At 34.0% G+C, this 24923-nt stretch overlaps 1 protein-coding gene across 2 annotated transcripts in view; it reads left to right on the top strand.

The window, feature by feature from the left end:
* The window catches only part of LOC123559896 (uncharacterized), a 74597-nt gene extending 62586 nt beyond the window's left edge, over positions 1–12011 (top strand). For both annotated transcript variants that reach the window (XM_053552185.1, XM_053552184.1), the window contains exons 3-4: positions 7391–7700; positions 10623–12011. In XM_053552185.1, coding sequence (XP_053408160.1) covers positions 7391–7700; positions 10623–10675 — 363 coding nt within the window. In that variant the 3' untranslated portion in view covers positions 10676–12011. The remainder of the gene's footprint in view (positions 1–7390; positions 7701–10622) is intronic.
* The last annotated feature ends 12912 nt before the right edge of the window (positions 12012–24923 follow it).

Below are 24923 nucleotides of genomic sequence, written 5' to 3'. Positions count from 1 at the left end.
TTTGAACAGCTGGGTCTAAGTTGTCTAGTAGTAACACTTTTGAGTACGGGTCTGGGGTTCGAATCTCCGTCAAGACACTGGACATGTCTAACGTGTCTTTTAGTGTCTTCCAACTAAATGGCCAATATGTTTTATCTCAGGAAAGACGGTTTTGCGTGGATCGGTCCTCTGAACTGGACAAGTAGATAACTAGGCTGTCTATTCAAAAAGAGCAAATGCAATTTTCCTCTAGCGTGGAGTTGAGGTATGCACTTTGCATTACCTCTCAAGCATAGCCTAAGTAGAACTTGTATTTTGTTTTGCACATGAGTGCGTTTAATGCTACCAAAGGATTTTCTTATAAGTGTAAATAGAGAAGTCGTTAATGTCACAGTATTTCCTTAAAGAGCATTCGTAATAATAATTAATAATCTACAAAGTACGTATTCCCCGTGTGAGATTTCTGCAATTTCTTTTTATTTATTTTTTTTTTGTGTGCATGGGGGGGGGGGGGGGGGGGGGAGGTGTCTTTACAGGTCCATTACCTTAAGCAGGTTTGTTTGAATTGTTCCTCTATGTAAATACAAGAATTTTGCAATTGTAGAAATCGACATATAAGTCCTGCAAATTTTAGTCTAATGAGTTGCTTCTGATGAAAGTAGTCTTATTAACTGTTGTTAGACTTATTACTACAATGTGTAAAACATTCTACTATAATTTTAATAACAGAATATAAATAAAGTTATGTTCTCATACCAGTAGTTCGCCCGCCCGCTTAGCTCAATAGGTAAGAGCGTTGTTCTTCGGATCTCGGGGTCGCGAGTTCGATCCTCGGGCGGGGCGTATGTTCTCCGTGACTATTTGATAAACGACATTGTGTCTGATATCATTAGTCCTCCACCTCTGATTCATGTGGGGAAGTTGGCAGTTACTTGCGGAGAACAGGTTTGTACTGGTACAGAATCCAGGAACACTGGTTAGCTTAACTGCCCGCCGTTACATGACTGAAATACTGTTGAAAAACGGCGTTAAACCCAAAACAAACAAACAAACAAACATACCAGTAGTTCGCTTTTATTTCACTGACATTTTTGTCATGGATGTATGTTATTTTACGCTGTTGTGTCTGTATATAAGAAATTCAATTGAACAGTCATCCTATGATAAGCTGATCACAAAAATATTTTCAGATATGTACATATTTCGCCGAGCTTAAAACATTTTTGAAATATCTTTTCACCTTTTGATAACTATCTAGTCAGATTCATTTTAAATTATTACACGTTGGCAGCTGAACCACTGTAGATTTGTTCTTTTTTTATATTCTGTGTTTTGGTTTAAAGCCGTCTTTCAACAGTATTTCAGTTATGTAACGACGGACAGATAGCCTAACTAGTGTTCCTGGATTCTGTACCAGTACAAACCTGTTCTCCGCAAGTAACTCCCAACTTTCCCGCAACAATCAGAGGTAGAGGACTCTCGACCCCGCGATCCCTAGATCTGAGCTCTCCCTATTTAGCTTAGCGGGCGGAAACGACTGTAGACTATTCAGTTTATATATAATACATCATAATTGTACATAAAACACAGTTATGTCCGCTTACGTTGGAACATTTGATGACAGCAGTATCTGACGTACCGGAGAAAGAATCAGACGGATATCAACGGCATTAGGAAAAATATCTTCAAGAGAAAATCAAATACAAGTACAAAGTTTCTATGCTCTAAGCTTTTACTAAACTCAGATAGCTAATACGTCTTCATTTTGTTGTCTATTAAATTATTATACGCTTATTTAACTTCCATTCAGTCTATTTGCAATCGCATTCTTGTTCACAAATTGTAAGACCCGTTTGATTGAACGAAGCATGTATTGCGGAAGAAGGCAGGATTACAATTTGTGTTTGAATGCCTTGGAATAAATGATGGTCAATTATGCTTTAAATTTCATCGTTTTATTCAACGCATTTACAACATAATGCCAGATCATGCACCATTATGCAAAACAAGCACATTCCATTTAACCAGTGATGTATGTGTTCTGTCAGAAATAAATCTTGATTTTTAAAAATTTTATTATCTCGAAACATTTCTTTTTCTCTTCTGAAAATGTTAAACACTCATGCATTATTTTAAGGAGTATCAATAATTTTTGCTTTATTCCGGCCCGTCTCGGCAGCTCGGGATTACGACAGAATTTTTGTTTAGAAACAAGGAAAAAGACCGAAGTTTTCGAATCCCATTGAGGCTATTTTTACCTTGCTTTCTGTGCGAGCAATTGCAAAATGCATAATCAACTGAGAACCAGCTAATGCATCATATAAACCCCAAACGACTCTTTCTGAACGAATGCTGTAACCTTTCTGCGTAACTGGGTGGTGGTATACCAGTATATGTATTTCACAAATCTTTCAGTCTCAGTTATGTCGGACTTCAGCAAAAGTAAAGGACTATCTAGCTTTTACAAAAAGCCTACCTTTTTATGTAAGGGTATCGTTGCTTCAGCTGGTTACTAGACTTGTCATACATTTCTTGATGATATATCTCTATTGTCTCATATCAAGGGAGAAACAGCTATTCTATTCAGTTCTTGGTGCGAAATATTTTGTGGAAATGCATGAGTGCTGGTTCTATGTTTATTTACGAAATGCGATGGGTTTAGTTTGGATGCATATGTTGGTCATATTATTTTGGTATTTACTCATCTCCATGGAATTGTTTTAAAAGCTTTGCGTTACTATCATTATCATAGCTGGAATAACCTGTTATATCTATCGATGACTTGGAGCGGTCTTCTGCGCATGCCCGAACGTGATTATCATTTGTACCGCACGGCAAAAATATGCATATTTTTGCATGTCCGCATGCATTTAGTGTACAATATGCATAAAATACTGACTAAAGGTTAGGGTTAGTATAACCATGGTTACAAAATATATACATTTAAGATATTTTCGTTCAAATTTAGTTAATCCGGTATGTACCGGAGACTGTAATTTATACCGGCGTTCCAAGTCTGCATTGAGTCACAGTCTATATCTATTGTCTTGGTGTGATTATTGTACAGATTCTGTTTTCATCTTAAAGTTTTGAGTGACAGATTTTACAAGTATGTATTTGAGGCAGTCACCTTTGCAGAGCTTTTTAGTTGTTATTTAACTTGCCCAAACACGTGTCGTTACTTCTTTTAAGTGTCGTTTCCGATATGTTATTTTGGACTCTGGTTGTGATCTGTAAAAATAATTAAAGTAGTATCCGTAATTTTGTATGTAATATTGAAATCGTCATTATAAAAATTATAAATGAGTTATTTGAAGTTAAACGACATCGTTTCAAATAAGTTTAAGTTACGAAAACATCAGTTACACCGCATACTTTGACAAAATTGTAACGGAATTCATTTCTCGCGTAATGTCTAGTTAGCCAATATGAAGTCTATATACTCCCATATTCTGCGCATTTTAAACTCGAACAATAAAGTTGACGTACAACATTCTATCTTTTCTGTTGATAAGCAGGTCGGTTATTGTAAATGTTATTTTTCTGGATGCAAACTGTCGTATGGTAACCGGATTTCCCGCCATTTCTATACCTGTAGGTAAATGACTAAACTAAATAGAAAGCTTGAAATGAACAGAGGAAAACAAATATCATATGACATTTTCATGAGCGTGTTTTCAAAACTTCAAATATTTCAGTAATTTGCGGTTTGCATGTTCCATTCAATATTGTCTTAGATATGACCAAATATAGCCAAGGCGTTGTTAGAGAAAAACGACGACCTGAGTGATTTGTCTTGTTACACGATTAATCACATGCCTACACTAAATGTTTATATCTCTTGTTGTTCGATATTAGAATATACAGAAATAAAGTCAAAAGTCATAACTAATCTATGGTGGCATATTTCTGCCACGAGATAACTAGGTAGCTACCACAATAATATTGTTTGAATAGCTTTGTGTGCATATGACAGACAATTATAGGTGTAGTTCAGTAGTATATTCACAGTTTTTTTTCTGCCAGTTAAGATAAACTAAGTTATCCAATATGAAACAAAAAAGACATTCAGTTGCTTTATCTGAAGTCATTTAGATAAAAAATGTTGCAAGAGTTAGAAGATGAATAAAAGGTCCCTCGAAATATTGATTACATCAGCTTTTCACAGGTATTGTTTTAGGAAAACCTACAGGGACTTCTTATATAATCCAGTCAGAAAAGTAGATAAAAATATAGTATTATTTGTATGAAATAGATAATTATTCATGAGTCTATTTCTTAAAAATAAACCAAGTCTTGTGTTGAAAGGAATGCGTCCTACTAATTGATACAAATGAATAAATGAGTTGGGTTTTACGGCGAACCGACACAAAAAGGTCATATATCGCCGAAACGAGTTGATACAAGAAACAATTTTCTCTGTGATGTCACGCCTAAAACAAAGATTTGAATCAGCAAATACCTTAACCCTTACCCTGCTAAATTTTTATAATGAACTTGTCCATTTTTTAATTTGGACAGTAACATTTACTGTTAAAAGGGGAGCTTAAAAAATGATACTGACTGAATGTCGAACAGTGCAGATCTTGATCAGACTGCAGGGATGATTTCAGTCGTGTCTAGCATGATAAGGGTTAATATAAGATATTATTATACCTCACATACATGTCTAATGCAAATTTCCCATTAGTTTAACTTGAATAATATATCATATTCCCCAGTGATTTTATATCACATGCGCAAAATCGTTATTTTCAATTTCTGCGCAGGTGATATGATCCATAATTTCATATCACATGGGCAACAGCGTTATTTTGTTTTTTTCTGCGCATGTGATATTATTTTTTCATATCACCCGTTGAGAGATTGATACTTCCGCATTGATTAAAAGACTGAGTCGATAAATTTTCAGACAAGGCGCTTACATAATTATACTTTAGGATTAATACCCTTTTCTGGCATGTGAGAACACGGCCGAATTTTCTTTTTTATGCTACGTGCAAAATATTTCGAAAACAAATTTTCATCAAATATCGAATCGAAACTACCACAATAAGTTTGGAAATGATCTGACTAAGAAAATAAGTGCTCACACTTATATGTTTCGTTTAGAAAAAAGAAAGTTATCGCTGTTTTTCGAATGCTACTGATTGACACAATGTTGAAATACGAATGCTACTGATTGACACAATGTTGAGATATTAGAATAAATATAGAGGTCAGCGATATGTAAACATCCCGACTAAATCTATAAAAAAAGTCTTATTACACAGCAAAGTCGCCTAAAATTATGAGTGCTGACAAGTAAAGAGTCTTTAATTCTGTCTTCATTATTTGGTTAGTAATTACTTTTTAATGTTAGATAAATCATTATGTTGATTTTCCAGTAAATGCTTTGACCCTTATAATCTTTCGGTATAATAAAATAAATATTGCATTCCTGAGAGGGTGATATGAAAAATGTTCACCCCTCGAAATATGAATATAGACCTCGGCTGGCGCCTCGGTCAATATTCATATATCTCGCGGTGAACATTTTTCATATCACCCTCTCAGGAATGCAATATTTATATAATGTTGATCCTTCTTTTGTATCAAATTGAAATAACATACTCTTCATCAAATAGTTGACCATGATTGTCGAAACTTGTTGGAAGCAAAGACATATTAGCGTTTGGCAGAAATTAAGTTCTTTTATGAATGCAATCAGATGTTTTATTGTTTGTTTGTTTTGTTGCATTCCTAGACTATCTAGAAGAAATAAAAAGAGAACGATTTCTGTATTTGCAAGTATATTAATTTTGTATGTATGGTATAAAATTTGCAATATTGCAAGCACTAGAGATGATTTCAAACATTTCGCTTGTCAGTGTGACATTTGTTCCTTTGGGAAATTTATACTTAACATTTGAAATTTAATTTGAAAAGATTAAATATTTATATAATTAGTATAATTACACTGACGAAAAAGGAGTGCAATGTTTCGCAAGCTGAATGTCTTAAAACTGATAAATTTGCTCCAGCTGAATAAAACAGACTTAAAGGTATATTAAAGACAAATTTCATATTTCGAAACATGAACAATTACTTCGTAAAATTTATGTAAACATAAATTTAACAAGTTTACGCGTATTAATTTGACAGTACTATGCATTAGCTTTAACCCTTAGCCTGCTGCAGGCGAATTTAACAGCCTGATCAGGTTCCAAGCTGTTTGCTACTCTGACAATATTTCTTCCAATTTTGGAGCAAATTGAATGAACTTTACAATTTTAGCAGACGACATTTCCAGCAGACGACAATTTATCTAGCATGCTAAAGGTTAAAATAGTACACGCTGTATACGTGCATAGATAAAACAGTGTAAGTGTACTACCACTAAAAAACACTGGCTAATTTTTAACAATCAAGTGTTATTGCATGACATTTAATCATGATTGTAGTTCTATATACGAACTTACAGTTAAATACATTTAATGAGGATTCTATACATTTGACATAAATATGTTCAGCTAAAATATTTAAGTTAAAGATGACCATTGGATATCTTTAAAAAAACTTATAACATTACTGGAATAAAGTAACAATGGCCTAGTTCGAGAAGTTATGTACTATGTCTGACTACTCATTTGAATTAAAAGCAATATTAACGCCCGAACGATGCGTCATTTTGACATTAAAACAATAAATATTAATTCGTTTACTCAAAGGAAATTATCCTATTATTGAATATAATAAAACCATAAAGTCTGTATCTCTCGTCATAAAAGCAAAGCGCAACTGAAGAAAAATTCATTAATGTGCGTGTCATTATGGAAAATTATAGCAAACAGAAATTTTGATTGCCACTCCCGGCTGTGTACATTTACAATAATTGCTCAGTATGAAAATTATTACATGATCTAAAATCCGCTGTAATGAGGCTGTTACGGTCGTTACACTGTGATACGGGAAGTCAATGTGAAACAAGTTCACAGAACAGCACGGCCTTGGTAAACTGCTAAAACGTTTGGGAAAGGTTAATTCTCAAACGTCACAAAGAATTCTGTACAAGAGTAACAAGTGCTGCTTTTTGTAGTTATAAAATGTATAGCTTATATCCAATAAAATGTACAGCAGGCAAAGTAATTGAATTATACATAGTATAAAATGAATAGCATAGGATTATCACAAAAAAAGATATAGCAGGGAAGACTTTATATCAGAAAGCAACATAATGGGGATACGTAAGACATAAAACACTGAAACTTATGACATCGTGCATTGCACGTATGGTAGGAACACATTATGTGTTGAAATAGAACCAGTGCCTTAACGGTTTGATAGCGGAAAATGGAGTTAAAAAGAATACTTCTCATATCTAAAAAATCATGGTATGAAAATTTATGGCTTTGTTTTTGTCTGATTTCAGATATATCAGAACAGTTTCCTTGACGACACTGACACATCAAACGAAATCGAGGACTTTTTAGCAGAATATCAACGACCAACACATCCGTTTCAAGAATTAGGACAACTTTTAGATGACGGATTCGATGTTGACAACACGGATGAAGGTTACGATGTCAACAATTATGATATTTTTGATAATCGTGAAGATAAACTAGTCGGGGCAAGGGCGAAACGACTTGGCTTTTCCTATTTTCCTTTCCGATACACACGCCAGTATCTTCTGAAACACCAGAATCGTATTTTACCTGACCTGTTAAGGGAAGCTGGTGGTAAGTAAGAGTTTTAATGTTTTCCTATACTTTATTACTCTATAGATAATTCGCAAATTAGCCAGGATTAAACCTATATATGACTATATAGAAATTATGCAAATTAGCAAGCCTTAGACCTCACATTTTGTACATATATCATTAGTTTTCGGTACTCTGCCAATTTTGTTCAGGTCCAATTAGCTGAGGTCTGTGGTGTATAAACAGAAACTTTAAAACTGATGTTTTCTTTACACTGCTGCTTAAACATCAAACAAATTGTAAGAGAAGAATCCTAATATGAATCTCTCTCTTGGTTCATATTTTACTCTTCCTATTGGAATTTTCAATTTTGTTTGTAAAATGCTAGGTATAGACATTAGCCATCGGGGGACTCTTATAAGTGTATCTAAATTTATCATACGCTCAGAGCAATATGTTGACGGTACGCTCACTCATTTTACTATTTCAGTCTTTTTTTTTGAAAAGTCACAAGAAACATATAAATGTTTAAAATTTAAAAACTATAGCAAAACACTTTGTGAGGGAAGAACAACTAAAGCAAAACAACGTCCTTGTCGTGCCTTATCAAAAACTAATATTCAGGTGACATTTAAAATAAAACTAAAATTCACACCTTTTATTGAATATTATATACTCGTTTTCTATAAAAACAACTTGTATTTTGTTGTTTGTGATTTTAATTAAGATGGGGTGTGGTAAGAACGAACAGAATTAGAAAATGTTTAGACTAACGCTCTTCCGTAGAAACTATTAAAGGTACAAGTAGAACTATTTAAATAGGCTTCTAGGGGATTTTAATAGCCATTTACATTTTAAAAGATTCTACACTATTTACTTTGTAATCGCTGAGTTACAGGCGTTTTAACACCCCACACTCGTATACACTGGTATTATTTTATCGTAAGCATGGAGGCTCCAGGTAGAAAGGACATTGGGTGCTAGATAAAGCTTTGTTACTCTCTGAAATTACCAGCCGAGAAGATTTTGCAAACATTTAAAACTAAAACTTTCGGCGATCCTTCCCCATCCAAAACCACTGCTAATAGGTTGGTAAGGGTATTTGAGGAGGGAAAATATAGAATCTAAGAGTTACCGCATGTCGGGCGCTCTGAAACGTAAGCATTCTCTCGAAATATTGCTGCTGTAGCAGTCATCGTAGCAGAAGGCTCGACTCTGCACTTTGAATTATCAAAGGCGTGCGCAAGGTCCGTACCCCATCTTTTGACCAAAGAGCAAACAAAAGCCCAAAGAATGCATTATTGAAAAAACATAAACATACCAATGCAGATGAAAGGCAGTTAAATGAACGTCTCACAGGGTATGAGACATGTGTATATTATTTCGAAGTCATGTGTATATTATTTCGAAGACATGTGGATACTATTTCGAATTTCAACAAACAGTGACGTAGGAAAGGGCAAGAACATGAATTTATGCATTTGACCGCTTTGGGAGGGCAGTGTATCAGTGTGAATATCTTGCAGGGACTGGTGTAAGCAATTTTCTTAAATACAGGCTTCTATATATTTCATATGGACAGTCTGAAACTTTTCAAAATTCCCGCTGTAAAATGCATAAATTCATATCTTTTAATTATTCAAATTTTTGAAATTTTGATAATTTAGATGTGGATCTAATTGTATGCATTATTTAAAAAAATACTTTTAGTAATTTTTAAGACAGCTTTAAAATTGATGGGTTAGCTGTTTCATTCAGTATGTATGTATGTGATCAGTAAAACCTTTGTAATTTAAGCTTTACGATTTTATTTTCAAATAAAGCGCATAGACCCTTTTCGTACACTTAACGTATAACTCGGACCAATTTAAAGACGCACCACAAAATGACCGTATTCTTATGTATTTCCATGATGCAGTATGCACCGTCATTGATATATTTAAGTTTAATTTAGACCACACTTTGTTTCTACTGTGTATAATAGTTATTAATCATTTTTTAAACTATACTGAACGGATAAATATGTAAATGAAGTTGTGAAAACACATTAATTCAGACGGGGCGTAAATTGTCCACCTGTCATCTTGTATTGTAGTTGTATTATCAGAATGATTTTTCCTCCCACATAAACTTCGTGAAAAATAGGTCACAAGGTTGTGGTGGGTCTTTAATGTGTAAAGGCATGTGCACAGAGACTGGAAATTTTGTTGACCCCTGGGCACGTGGGATGTATTTATAGAAAATATGGGCACAGCTCTTTTACATTTGTTAGGTATTTCATACATTCTTGTATTTATGCGCGGTTATTAAGAATACTTGTACAGGTTATTTTGAGACCAAAATATTGATAATGTTTCCCATTTTAGTCCTAATAAGAGTTCTTTTTTTTTACGCTTCGTCGCATTTGAATAGTTAGCTTTACAGTGGGTTCGGAATTCCTTAGAAATAATGTAACGTACTCTGCTCATCTTAATTTTCCAAAAAAAAATCATATCCATTAAAACTATAATGCAATTCGGTTTGAAAACAGTTCTGAAGGTAATTGTCCTACACATAAAGTTCAGATAAGGAAATTTCGTTTGATTGCTGGTGACAAATTAGTGCTTGTTCGTACTCTGCTATTACATCGAAACCTACTTTAGGTAAAATTACCAGATTTTATTAAGCATCAACGTTTCTCATACCTTATTACTTTACACAAAAATGTAATTGTTTACTTGAGCTGTAATTAAATCAGCATTATTTGATTTGATAATAAGATAATAGATTTAAAATAATGATTTAGAGTCATAAAATTTAAATTGCCATCGTGTAACCTTTGGAAGTTTTGACGTCTGAATTTCTTTTATCGTTTGTTTATCAGTTTTAAACTCAACACAACTCCTAGCAAAATAGTATTCTTTTATAGTGTTCGTTGTTTTGTAGCTGGACCACTTGTTACAAAGTTGCTTTCTTTTTCAGAATATCCCCCAGTAAAGAGACGACTAGCTTTTACTGCGTTGAGAGGCCGATAGTTGCCTGGACGATTTCATCGCCCAACACTCACCACAGGAGAGAGAGAAAGGGAAAAGAAAACATTTTTAAGACTCAGAATTTTATCAAAATTTAATGTTCAAAGATATTTTTGATATAATGTATCTGAAAAAAAAAGTTCACAAAATTAAGAAACTAAATGCAGACTTTTAATGTTAGTGCTTTCGTTTTAAATGTTGAAACTATACAAAAGTTAATTTTAATGACGAAATTCAGGCTTCATTCACAAGTTCAGTTTGGCTTTTAAATGTAAATATAGCTTTCGTCAATGCTACATTATTATTTCTCTTTACCGCGTGACGTTTATTTTAGTAAATAAGTCTCTTTTCTGATACATGATAAAAGAATGAATGAAAGTATTTTTGATCTATACGCTTATTTGTAAACTAAAAAAATGTATTTTCGATATTGTTTCATATGAAATATAGAGCCTGAAATGTTCAAGGATAGATGAACAATGCTTACTATATTGGTATAGCATCTCCTTGCGTAAGCATATTATGTTACTTCTATTGATCCTCTCTATTTCTATCGTTGCTTTTGTTCAAAAATAAAGTTTAAATAAATAATTGTTAATCGTCTTTAACGCACCTGAAACCTTTTGTAAGGAAAAGTGGCAATATAATGTTGTAGAGTGTTAAAGGCACTATCTTCCAGATTGTACGAAAACAAAACGAAAGAAAAATTTTAAGTATCATGAAATAAATTTAATTATTGACAGACTAGATGTTAGTTTAAACATATTTTTATTTGTATTCGATCAAGTAACACAGTTGCAATATACATTTGTGCAATATACATTGATGAAATGTTTGATCAGAAAACATGCTTATATTAATTCCTTTCCATAGACTATATGTTACGGAAACATATGAGAAATAGTTGTTTTTACTTATTTTTATGATGAGAATTGAAAAGTATTTGAAACGCATTACTCAACTTTAATTATAAATTTCTATATTTAACAGGTCGTTAAATACGTAATCCTCCGTGGTGTATTGGTCAAAACCGTGGGAAAGTTTTTATTGCCGCGGTGATCCGTGTTCAATTCCCTACCCTGAATTTTTTTTCTTGATTAGGCTTCTTTTAAAGATAGTTTGGAACTAAAAACCAATGTTGATGCCCCGTAAATGTTCCAATGTTCATAATATTTCTTCATAATAAACTTCAATTTTAAAGTTTAAAGAAAGGTCATTTTAGACAAACTCTGGAGGTCAGTGCCTAAAACAGATACATATAGTGTAACTTGCAATGTTATATTTGATTTAAATACAGAAAATTATGAGACAACTGAGTAATAAATCTGAATTTGTTCTATACCTGTTTTCACTTTGAATTACCAGTTTGCATTTGTACCACGTGACATTTCAGTATTATGCTCTACTAATATTGTCCGTATAGGAAGATGCAACAACACTGGTTCAATCCCCTTTACTGCTTAACAATAAAAGCCGTGGACCAAAAAAGTATCCGTATGATATTCGACATCAATAAACGCTTGAAGTGATGTGCTGTTTACAAACGTGTTTTTGACAAAATCGTGTCCGTATGTATTGTTTTCCATTTCTCTGAGAACATGCATAGAATAAACAGATTGTTTTTCATATTTAAAAACATGAAAAGTTACTTCATATAATTTATGTAAACATGAAATTAACACGTTTATGTATAACAGTACTATGCATTAGGTTTGAAATAGTACACACTGTATACATGCAAAGAATAAATGTGAGGTGCCACTAAAAATTGGCTTTTAACTGCATGATATCTAATTATGAATGTAGCTTTATATGCAAACATTATTTGAGCCGCGCCACGAGAAAACCAACATAGTGGTTTTGCAACCAGCATGGATCCAGACCAGCCTGCGCACCCGTGCAGTCTGGTCAGGATCCATGCTGTTCGCTAACGGTTTCTCTAATTGCAATAGGCTTTGAAAGCGAACAACATGGATCCTGACCAGACTGCACGGATGCGGCTGGTCTAGATCCATGCTGGTCGCAAATGCACTATGTTGGTTTTCTCGTAGTGCGGCTAATTTATTTATTTAGTAAAATTCAGTACACTTGATGAGGATTTTGTACATTTGAACTAAATATCTAAAAGATAAGATATTTTAGTGGAAATTGGCCATTGGATATCTTTAAACAGTATCCTGTACAATATGGGACATATTTGGACAGGTACATATCCCAAAAGGATATTGGACTCGCATATTTTTGTCCGATATTATTTTCGAATAAGTACCAGTCAAACTGTACCGCCGTATTGTACACAATAATAATATTTGATGTGTCGAACAAAATGTGCAAGGTACATGCAAGGTACATGTTTCGTCTCATTAAAATGTTTTTGCTACACCGCACACAATTTTTACACCTTTAATTTGAATTTCTGAACAGGAAACTTGGTATTTACCTTGAGTTCTGAATCAATGAATCGTAAAAAAATTGTTCCTATATTCACCGAACGTCCATTAATGTTTCTACTTTTCAAATATAGTCCATTTAGAATATATGCTATCGTAAAAGCACCTTATGAATGTTTTCAAACAATCTAATTGCCAAAGTATACAGAATAAAAATGTGGTAAAGTCTTAAACCATTTAAAAAATTGCTCATGGACGAGGTTTATATTTTAAACAGTACTGGGTTTTCAGAGAAGTGGGAAAAAGTGATCCAATTAACCACAAATGAGCTAAATAATCGTATAATTCAGAATAAAGTAATTAAAAGCATATGGTCCTTAGAGACAAAAACAAAACACTTTTATTCATCCTCCACGGCCCGTCATGTGATTAAAGTCTATTTGTTGATGGGTATTTGAAGCAAGGGGGTTGCTAAATTTTTCCTTTAGAGTTTCTATTTGTGATAAGCCTACTTTGCAATGTGTAGCTATGGCTGTGTTTGCTTTGCTCACAGCTTCTTCCTATCTACGTAGACTTTTTGAATTTTGAACCGTGACCTCATCATTTTCAAACAAATAAATTTTGTTGACCTTGGCACCAATGCATACAGCTTCAACACAAATTTGAACTTTGCTGTTCTGCTAGTTCAGGAATATCAAACAGTTTAACCACTTTTATATTTTACGACTGATGTACAATATGAATTTTTGAAGTTACTTATCAACAGTTTCTAAATCACAGAAATATACACAGATTAAAAAGATTTAAGATTACCTAAAATAGAAAAAGTGGAAACCCCACAGGTCGCTCAACACAACAAAAACGAAAATGTTGCAGGCTCGGTTTGATTGAGCCTGTTCATGGACGGTAGTGGAAATGCATGCTACCGTCCACGCCCTCTAGCCCCGGGTTGAACAGAACTCAACATTTACACATGCTAAAAGTACCAAAAAAAAACAATTTAGAGACATCCGCAGATGTGTTCATACGGCGGTGCACATGGAACCTTCAATGCATCACTAGTGTGTAATTCCATGAAAAGCGGCGTATGGTCAACACTAAACCAACACATTCTTTACTATTTTTGACTTTTATGTATCGATCAGCGAAAAATAGAAAAAAAGCGAAAAAAAGATAGAGACGTGAAAGTCAAAACTAGTAAAGAATATATTGTTATAGTAATTTTTAAACATTTTATTGTATTTACTTAACGAAACAAAGATTTTGCTTGCAATATGACTGATTCACACTACAACCTGCAAAAACTATTATTAAAGCAGATGGAAAGTCCGCTTAATGAAGAATTTCAGCTAAAATAGTGCGAAAAAAATAATCAAATGGCAAATGCAACCACGCAAAATAATAGCAGACTCGCTCTATTGTTTGTTTGTTTGTTTGTTTTAGGTTTAACCCCATTTTTTAACAATTGATCAGATATGTAACGCTGGGCAGTTAGCTTTACTAGTATTCCTGGATTCTGTACCAGTACAAACCTGTTCTCTGCAAGTAATTGCCAACTTCTCCACATGAATCAGCGGTGGAGGTCAAATAATTTCAGACACAATGTCTTTTTATCAAATAGTCACGGAAAACATACGCCTAGTCCTGTGATCGAACTCGCGACCTCGCGATCCATAGATCTGCGTTCTTCCTATTCAGCTAAGCGGGTGGACTTCGGCTTAATTGAGTCTATGTATGAGAGGTTATAAAATGTGCAACACCCCACACGTCCCTTAGTACCTTGTGCCTTGATTAAAATATATAGTCGAAATGTTAAATAAACAAACCTATCACCTTGGTGTATTTATTGAACCGAAATTGATGAAAGTGACTATGACTAGCACTTTCGTTGATTATGAAAAGAAGGTAGTGTAAATGTGCATGTTATCACAGTGACGAAACAGCGTGCAAAGACTTCTTATGATTTACTGATACAAAGCTGTACTTAAAAAATATTGTAAACACTTCTTATAGTTTACTGATACAGAACTGTACATAGGAATATAGTGTATTGTGCTTAGAGGTTGCTTTAGAAGGCATAGACGTTAAGTGAAAGTTGTTTCAAAACTTCAAAGAACCAGTCAAAATAGAAAACGCTGTCAATGATCATGATCATTCTTAAAGAAAGGCCAAATCAAATACATTTATTCTGTTCATTGTCTCATTATTGAAGCTCAAGGTTTTGAATTTTAAGAAAGAAGAAGAAGAAAAACGATTTTGATTAGACATAATTATGGACCGTAAGTTTAATTAAATCTGATAGCTGAGAAATTTTGGGGAAAGTGTCGTATATTACAAAAATAATTATTTAAAATTTGCTATTCATCATGAAAGTAGTTTCGTTCCTCTCAAACTATTTTGAAACAAAATAGTGTTCAATTTGATGAAACCCCGATTTTTTTCTTCAAAACTTCAACATATAATTAGAAAAATTGGCAAATGAAAAAGTTAGCTACGGAATTATTGTTTGCAAACACATTTCTGTCCCCAAAACCATGAACTCGTTGACTATTAGTTATAAGTAATATGATGTTTATGTCCTTTTATCATTTGTATATAATACAAGGTATGCTAAAGTTAATGTTCTTGAAACTGGAAGAATCAGTCTTGGTGAGGAAGGAAAGAGGTCCAAACAGATTGTGCTTTAGAGCGCTATCTAAATAAATCTCTGTGTCCACATATGATATGCAAGTAATCTCGCATCAACGGATATGAATTGTTTCGATTCACATCAGCCCAAATATGGCTTTTAAGAGCAGTTCTCAGAATTCGGTTGAGCATGATCGGTCTAGTCATCCAATTAATTTAGTACTATTGTAATTTTTTTTGCTTACATCGTGTATGGCTTTGCCCATTGTTTTCTCGTTAAGGGTATGCCCAATATTTTATTCGTGGACCACAAGGCACTGTTCATGGACTTTCACACTTGTGTATTAGAGAAAATTCCATCTAACATCTGCAGATGTTTTCACATTGTTTTTAGGTATTGGATCGTGAGCAAATTTTATATTCTGCTCAAACCGGGGCTAAAGGATGTACATGGTAGCTTGCATTTTCACTACCGTCCACAAACAGGCTCAATGAAACCAACCTTGCAACATTTTCATTTGTTGAGTTTCCATTTTTACTATATTATTATCCAATAGAATTGATAAACATTGGCAATAGGTTATGAAAGATTAAATGTGCAGACATTTTTAAAGCTGTATATCAGATAAGCTGATTCAAGGCAAAGTCGTTTTGCTCAGCAACTATTAACCGTTAAACTGTGTCTTTAAACTGAAATGAAAAAAATACTACGAAAGTAGAGAGGACGGAAATTTATATTAGACCGATACGTCATCCATCATTTTTGATAAATCATGAGCAAATCTAATTAAGGAAAGAGAAGCTCAACGTAATCTACTACCAAATGAAACCATATATTACTATACTATTCTGGAACATTTATGACATGCAAGTCTCCAGCGTAGAAATTTATCAATGTTTTCCAGCAGAGTATAGACGTACTCAAGGCGTCGTTTACATGGTATCAATGCACAAAATAAGGCTTCAAATAACGGTTCCGATTTCGACTTAACGTAACAATGTCTAATACAAGATGTTTCAAGAATGTCTATGAATTAAGCAATTGTGTGTGTGCCCCGGCGGATTGAAACAAGTATCTGAAATTTCCGCTGATGTTGCATAAATGATGGATGTGTGTTTGCGTAATTATTTGTTCTGTAAGTGTTCGGTTTACAGATTGTTTGCATATGGTTCGTTATTTGAATGTTTCAGTTGTTGTTTTCTATAATGTTATGATCGTTTCTTAACCTGGTTTTCAAACATAGACGGTTGATAACTTTAATAAAATTGACTGATTGTCATCAAACTTTGTGCATAGTAAGCTTATAAGAAGAAATGGCTTTGGGTTGTATTTAAGCTAACTGATAATAAAACTAGAAAAAAAAGCTTCAGCTAAATATCGTTCGTTTGGCAACAACTTCTTTCAGCAAACTTGGTATGTAGATAGTTTTTACATCTTAAAGCTCACGGTTGCATCAACCTTTTTTTAATAACTTTTTACAAAATAATACACACAGTATTCTTGCATTTTGAACAAAGCACAGATAATATAAATGAAAACTGTGTATTAACTTTTACTGTGAAAGTATTTAAATATATTATACAGAGAATGTTGCCATACACATAACAAAAGACACTGCGCTCGTTCTTACTTTTACATTAACGCCCACCCCATTATAATTCTGCATCATACATACATGTATTTTAATACACTGTTCTGATTTTGACTTCTTATATAGCCAAAACCTAATTACTGGGGACAAGATTTCTATAAAAAAGCGGTCTCTCAACAAATTATATATTTTATTGGTTTTATTCAACAACTTGCAAGCCAGAAAGCTAGTTCAATATCCAAATGTTTGCCAAAACATCCATCAAAATCACACAAATTTTGTAATCTCAGGAAATCTGAACATATACAAAACTATTAGTCAAATCTGTTTGACATCTCTATTATTGCTTGACCCTTCCGCCATATATCAACCATATATTATTTTGATATTGCAACTACAAACTTTTCATTATCATCTCTACATCATCCGAAAGGTTTACATTCTCTAGGCAAATACTTAACAGAGAAACATCATAAAGTTGGACTGAGAAATATGAATCAATATACATTGTATTTAAAGTATTTAGAAAACATAGCTGAAAGCGTATTTTGCGTGTGTATATTCACTTACATACTCCCGACCGATTCAAAATGTGCAATAATGTACCAATAATCAATTAACCCGCATTTACAGAGTTTACTTTAGAAGAAGGATACAATAATGGCTTGCTTTTTTGTTTGGGGTGGGTGTAAATTTACAGCGGCAAAGTTACAGGTAAAGTACGATCCTCTCCAAGCATTATTTTATACATGTTCGAGTGGGCACCTTGATAGAACCACTGACCTGGATGGCCTCCTTACAAACAATCGAAACCCAAAGCTATGTTTGGAATCGACATCTGTGAAGGGCAAGTGATTCATAGCAGCCTGAACCACTCGACCACGGAGACCCCGCCACTTGAACCTATTAAAGCCCATCTGTAGGAAGGCTTGTCGACATCACCACCTAATCAGAAATAAAAGAAAACTAACATCTTTTTGCAGAGGAGTAAACCTCTTCTTCGATAGAGTTTTCGACTGCTGGTCTTCTGTGCTGCACCAAATTAAATCCTGATTAAATAATTATTTGACAAAGTGTAATCAAAACTTGAAAGAATGGTGCATGTGTAATTTTTAACGGCGTATCAACGCAACAAAGGCTATGTTTACCCTTAACAGGACCCTGGCCAAAGGTAATTAAATTTTGTCCGCCAGCACTAGTTTTGACGCAATTAAAGTCTGCTTCATACTAAAAACAAAACAAGAGTTCTCACTTAAGTCCAGCTTCTGTTCACAGACAGTGCCATGTGATCTTTTATTTAAAAAAGACTGAATTTCTGAGTTGGCTTGAATTTGATTATTTCTCGCCTACCTAGCGGGGACAGTAGACAATTGTCCGATCACGTGTCAGGAGTAGATATTCATGTCTATCCCTAGGGAAAACCCTTTTTTGTAAAATAGCGTTCTTTTGAATGACGTACATACTTACTAGTACTTTTATTAGATCTACGACGTCATAATCTGTCATAACGGCAGGAAATAACAAAAGGTATTTGTCATCGTCATCTATTTTAAGGTAGTTCTGCACGTTTGATAAACTGAAAGTGATTGCGTAACGTCATTTAACCGGTAAACGTAGAATAAAGCCTGGATTCGGCATATGAAAATGAAAATCATCTTATGAATTAATAGCAAGTTGTGAGTAAATTTATTATAATGACACTGTTACCGTCTTTCTAAAGTTGAAATAATATATTAAAACATCAGACACGTTAAATAATTCAAAATTATGTCTTAAAATAAGCGTGAAAAGTGAGGTTCACCTTAATCATGGTCAAATATCTCCAAAATAAGCACACGGACCTCTACATTTTATTTTACCACATTATAGGCCATATATTTATTTACAACTGAGAGAAGTTTCATGAAATTCTACATTCTAAAATTTTATTCGCGGAAGTATTATGAAAGTTATGATTTTCGCATAGACTCCCATTATGAAAACTTCAAATCACTCTAGCATTTTGCTTTGCTGAATTTTCTAGGTATATTCTGAAGTTTTGAAAAATCAGACTTAAATCAAATTCTACATTGTAGAAAAAATTGCGATCTGAACGTACAGAACTACCGTAACGTCATATGAAAGGAAAATGATCTTACATGTCTGCCGGTGAATGGCAGTTGTTTTACCGACTCTCGGGGCAGCATAGTTAAAAATCCTAGCTAACGCTCCGCTTTTCATTCCACACTGCCCCCTTCTGGTAGAGACAACCCAGTCTAACACAGGCAGGCATATGAAATCCTTATATTTAATGTAACCATCCAGTTATATTTTTCTTAGAACATCAATCTCAAATATAACTAATGACAGAATCGATGCATAGAATTTACATAATATTTTATGTAAACAGCTTAATTAACAACAGATTTATCCGTGACCCTAATGTCCTGCTTATCGAGCGCTTATACAGTACATTTCATAAGTTCGTATCCGTCCACTCCACCCGATTAACAACTTGTAAGATCAGCCACAATCGAATGAATATTTTAGGGCTACTGGCAGAATCACTAGAAACTAAAAGATTCAGAATCACAGGAAACTTATTTTCAAAATCAATAGAAGCTTATAGATACTGAAAGCTTTCATGAAATTTGAATGTCCTTAAGTTAATTCTATGCCATATCGAATCTTGGGAAAGGGAAAACGCGATTGAACGAACAGAAATGATTGATACAAAGAAATTTCATGTGTTGGCCCAGAGATCTCTTGTCATGAAGATTGCTGAGATGTTTTTGACAATGTCAAACAATAAGATACGGTTGTCAGATTCAAAGAAAACAATACATTGACAGATGTTTAAAAAGCATTCTTACAACGCAGTGACTGACCTAATTCTACTTTCATCGTTTCAGTTTTAGAGATATATGACATTACACGGGCGTTTTACAGTGTGTGAAGAGCAGAGTATTCACACTTTTAATTTTGTGTTCAAAGTTTTGTTTCCTCTTTCTTTTAATTATCTGTCTTATGTTATCGAATGTTGTATACTTGTACAGTTTTACATGGCTGAATATCGAATTATGAAAAGTCATAATCCAAACACACAGCCCTTCCAAAGCGCAACCCACAGCACGCGGACGCCTACAAAACCGGTACACACAGACAAACACACTCAAAAGACAAAGCAAACACATCAGGGCAAAACCTGTTTTAAGAAAACGTTTTAAAACTTTATGTGTGTGTGGTGCGCGCGTCTGCGTGCTGGGGGTTTCGTTTTGGGGTGGCTGCGTTTTTGGTGCGTGGCATTCCCTGTTTGATATTTTTCTTTGTTTTTTACCAAATACTCTCAGTTCCAAAATAAAGTGTGCACTTAGTTTTCTGTTATTTTTTCTCGGTTATTTTCATGAAAACTTATAATGTTTGGTACCAGAATTTAAATCAGTTCGTAAACAAATTGGTGTGCATTTTAGATTTTGAGTTATACCTGAGAGTTAGTGTATGAAAAAAATGAAACAAAAACGTCGGGGAATTTTTTGAAATATTTAAACTTAAAAGAGTTCACACTTTCTTTTGGAACTGAGTATACAACTGTAAAATTGGCATGACGCAAAATCTTACGAAGTTTGTAAATTTTGGCTAGGTGTCTTTTTACCGATTCCTATTTATCATAAACAAGGAAGATTTTATTTCGGACATTTATATTTTTCCATTTGTTCGTGTAGAATTGAACATTATCATTTGTCATTTTTTCCTTGGTGTAGACGCTTGTGTCGTTTACAATTTTATTTATGGATTCATTGTATTTCTTAGAAGACTGAATACGACTTTGACCGAAACGTTTAAGTTTCGGTGATTAAGTGCATGGACATTTTCAGTTGCTTTTATTTCGCTTTGGTTTTTTTCAACAATTATTACATAACATCTTACAAAGTCTGTAAAAGGAAAATTCATGTTCTTTCCATGAGCGAAAATATATTAAAAACAAATATTTTACCTTGATAAAATTGGCAAATAATAGAATATTTTCCATCTTAATTTGCTAGACAATTTAAGTTATGCATAGTTCAGGAACAGGAATGTCTTTTTTTTTGCATGAAACACGAGCATTGCGACCTACCGTATAGATAGTTTCAGATGTTGTCATTGTTTATACGCCCGAAGGGACGTTTTATGTTATGACGCCGGTTTCCGTCTGTCCGTCCGTGAGCATTTTCGTGTCCGCTCTGTAACTCTTGAACCCCTTAAAGGATTTCAAAGAAACTTGATGCAAATGTTCACCACATCGAGACGACGTGAAGAGCGCATATTCTGGATGGCTTGCTTCAAGGTCAAGGTCACATTTTAGGGTCAAATGTCATATGATTTTGTTTCATGTCCGCTCTGTAACTCTTGAAATGCTTGAAGGATTTTGTGTTCACCACATCGAGACGAGTATGTTTCAGATGACACGCTTCAAGGTCAAGGTCACACTTGGGAGTCAAAGGTCATACCTTCGGGCGTATATTGCTCCGCTTTGTGGTACTCTTGTTTTAAATAGTTTGTCAAATGATCGCATAGAATTCTCTAAAATCAAAGTTCTGCTTTTTGCAAAGTTTTCCAGAAAGGAACAGCTATTATTTGAATGAAAAAGAAATAGCTATGCTCAGCATTCTTTTTTGTATTTGTAATAGACACCTCGATATTGGTATTTTAGGTAATAAAATATGTTTTGCCATCCGTTTTGTCTTTTATTTCCAATCTTCACGACATTAATTGTGCATTAATGTGATTCATGGAGCCGCTAGCAACTTAAAGATTGATAGCGTATCAGAGATATTCATATCTGGAGTCATAATTTCGAAATGCTGCCTTAGGGACTTCCATTGTAAATTGTATGTATGTTAAGAACAGTATATGCCGTCCTTTTTCTGCAGTCAAAGTATTATTGTGTTTCCTTGTGTGACTGCGTAACACTCTTGCGAAGCTTTTCAATTGATCGACTATCATTATGTCTGTGTTTTCGGAGGATCTTAAAGATTTTATTATCTATCACAATAGTAGTCTTTAGGTGCGTTTTATGCCCCTAAAAGGTTATTTTTAATATAAAGCATTTTAAAATTCCTTAATTTCACATTTTAGCTATTGCTAGTACAAAGAACAAGGTAAATTTGTCTTCTAACATTGGTCAAGAGACTGCTCGCAAAGGATAATAACATTGCTGTAAAACAGAATGTCGGATAGATATATGTTGTTGTTACTGCTAAAACTAGAAAGCGGTAACGCCCTTGCTTTCGTGATATTGCGGGCCTCTTAGGTAAGGAATGTATCCTTGAAACGGCTAGATTTAATGTTAAGGTCCCCTAGAACAGATTGTAAAATATCACGCTTTAAGGTAGTTCAGCACGTTTGATAAACCGTAAGTGATGGCGTAACGTCATTTATCCGGAAAACGTAGAATAAAGTCTGGATTCGGAATAAGGAAATGAATTAATGGCATCCCGTGTGTAGATTTATTACAATGGCATTGTTACTATTTTTCCAAGTTAAAATATGATATTAAAACATCTGACATGTTAAATAATTCAAACTTATGTCATAAAATAAGCCTGAAATGTGCGGTTCACTTTAATCATGGTCAAATATCTCAAAAATAAGCACACGGACCTATACATTTTATTTCACCACATTATTGACCATATTTTTATTTACGACTGTGAGAAGTTTCATTAAAATCTACTTTGTACAAAAATTTCTATTCGCTAAAATGTTATGAAAGTTGTGATTTTCCCATAGACTCCCATTATAAAATATTGCTTGAGGTCCAAATTTTTCAAATCAGACTAGCAAAAAAACAAAGCAAAAGAAGAAGAAAAAAAAACCAGCGCACGACTCTATCTTTTTTATTTGCTGAATTTTCTTAGTATATTCTAAGTTGTGAAAAATCAGGGTTTAATCAAATTCTACTTTGTAGAAAAAATTTACATCCAAATGTGCAGAACTACCTTAAATGACATTCTGACTACTTTTTGCTCGCCTATAAACAGAGTACCTTGTGGAACTGATTCCAAAGCTATTCGTCTTTTGTATGATGGCCTCGCGTCTGAACGGATTCTTTGACATCAATGGGCGAGACAAAACTGCATTGTTGTTTTTTACTTCCCTCGCACAGTTCACTTGTCTTACAGCCGTTAAACCGTTAAATGTAGGTTGCTTCAGTCTTTTCAAATCAACATATTACAGTGAATGCAACATGTAAAAAAATAAGGATAGAGTTAACACCAAATATGAGAACAGTATTTATTCTAGGGCCACTTTAATTCTTAATTCAAAATAAGGATAGAGTTAACACCAAATATGAGAACAGTATTTATTCTAGGGCAACTTTAATTATTGATTCAGCTGGCTTACAGATGGTTGGTGGTTCTATGCAACAGTGCATGGAAGGGCATCTGGGGTCTTCTTCTGCCATCAAAAGCTGTGCGACGTTTAACCCAACAAAAACAAAAAATAAGTCTAGTTAAAAAGTGTGTTGTTTTCAAGATGGAACGGATTTGATGATGGAATTGTAAAGTCACGACTATCGATTTATACTTTTGCGCTTTAACTATTCAATAATCTGGCTTCAATGATTAAAAATGTTGCAGACGATTTGTCTGTAAAACTAATTTGACATTTGGTAACGCCTCGAAACCAAGTCTTTAACCTTAGCGGAAACCGTTTTTCTGTTATGATAAAATTGATCTTACTTTAAGTGACTTAAATACACGTCCGATCATAATCTCAATAAAAGCTATCTACAAACATAGTTTGGTGATAAAAGGTCTACAGAAACTTATGATATTGATTGGAAAACACTTGTTATGTTAGTAATGGTGATCTTGACCCGATCGACCCGAAACAATCCCAACCTTTGTCCCAATGAAAGCCATGTACACATTTTTTTTTGCTGAAAATAAATTTACCAAAACTTAAAGAGGCTAAGGGGAAACAATTTTTCTATTTAAGTAACGATGATTCCAGCAAGTCCTTCATACAAGCTCGCTATGCATACAACCTTATGCTGCTATATAATTTTATGACAATATGTCAATCTTAACTAAAGTGTTAAACCAGAAACCACCAACTTGATTATCCTTGGTTTAGCAATATTAACCCCAAATACAGTCTACGGCTATTTCTTCTTAAAAACGTGCTATACGCCATGTGTGGTGACAGTATGCTAATCATAACTAAAGTTATCAACCTGAAACTTCATTTTTCCTTACCCCAGTAAAAATTGTTTCTGTTTCTATTTCAGAAACTGACCTTGTCCATGACCCTATGGTATCTAAATGGCTCTTTTTTGACAGAAAGGTGTGACCCGGTTTTGGATAAGAACTTCTGCCCGATCGCTTCCCCCAAAATTTCTACATTACAAAAGATACAAAAAGCCAACTCTTTAGCCCACATGGTGACATTTACAAACTATGAAAATTACTTTATCAGGTAATGACCCTAAATACAATTCCAACCTTTGTCTGTCAGCTACCTATAGGCAAAGCTCCTATTTAAGCCAAAAAACTCAAGAAATTGAGGATTTTTCCCCATTTTTAGTACCAGTGACCATGACCTTGCCTCTGTTTAACACGAATGCAATACAACTTTCGTCTTACTATAATCAACCGACAGGCCAAGACACTGCCC

Source organism: Mercenaria mercenaria, chromosome 10, assembly GCF_021730395.1.
Source record: "Mercenaria mercenaria strain notata chromosome 10, MADL_Memer_1, whole genome shotgun sequence".
Classification (NCBI taxonomy): domain Eukaryota; kingdom Metazoa; phylum Mollusca; class Bivalvia; order Venerida; family Veneridae; genus Mercenaria; species Mercenaria mercenaria.
The sequence above is the reverse complement of the archived record's forward strand: the minus strand, read 5'-3'. Positions and strand labels throughout refer to the sequence as shown.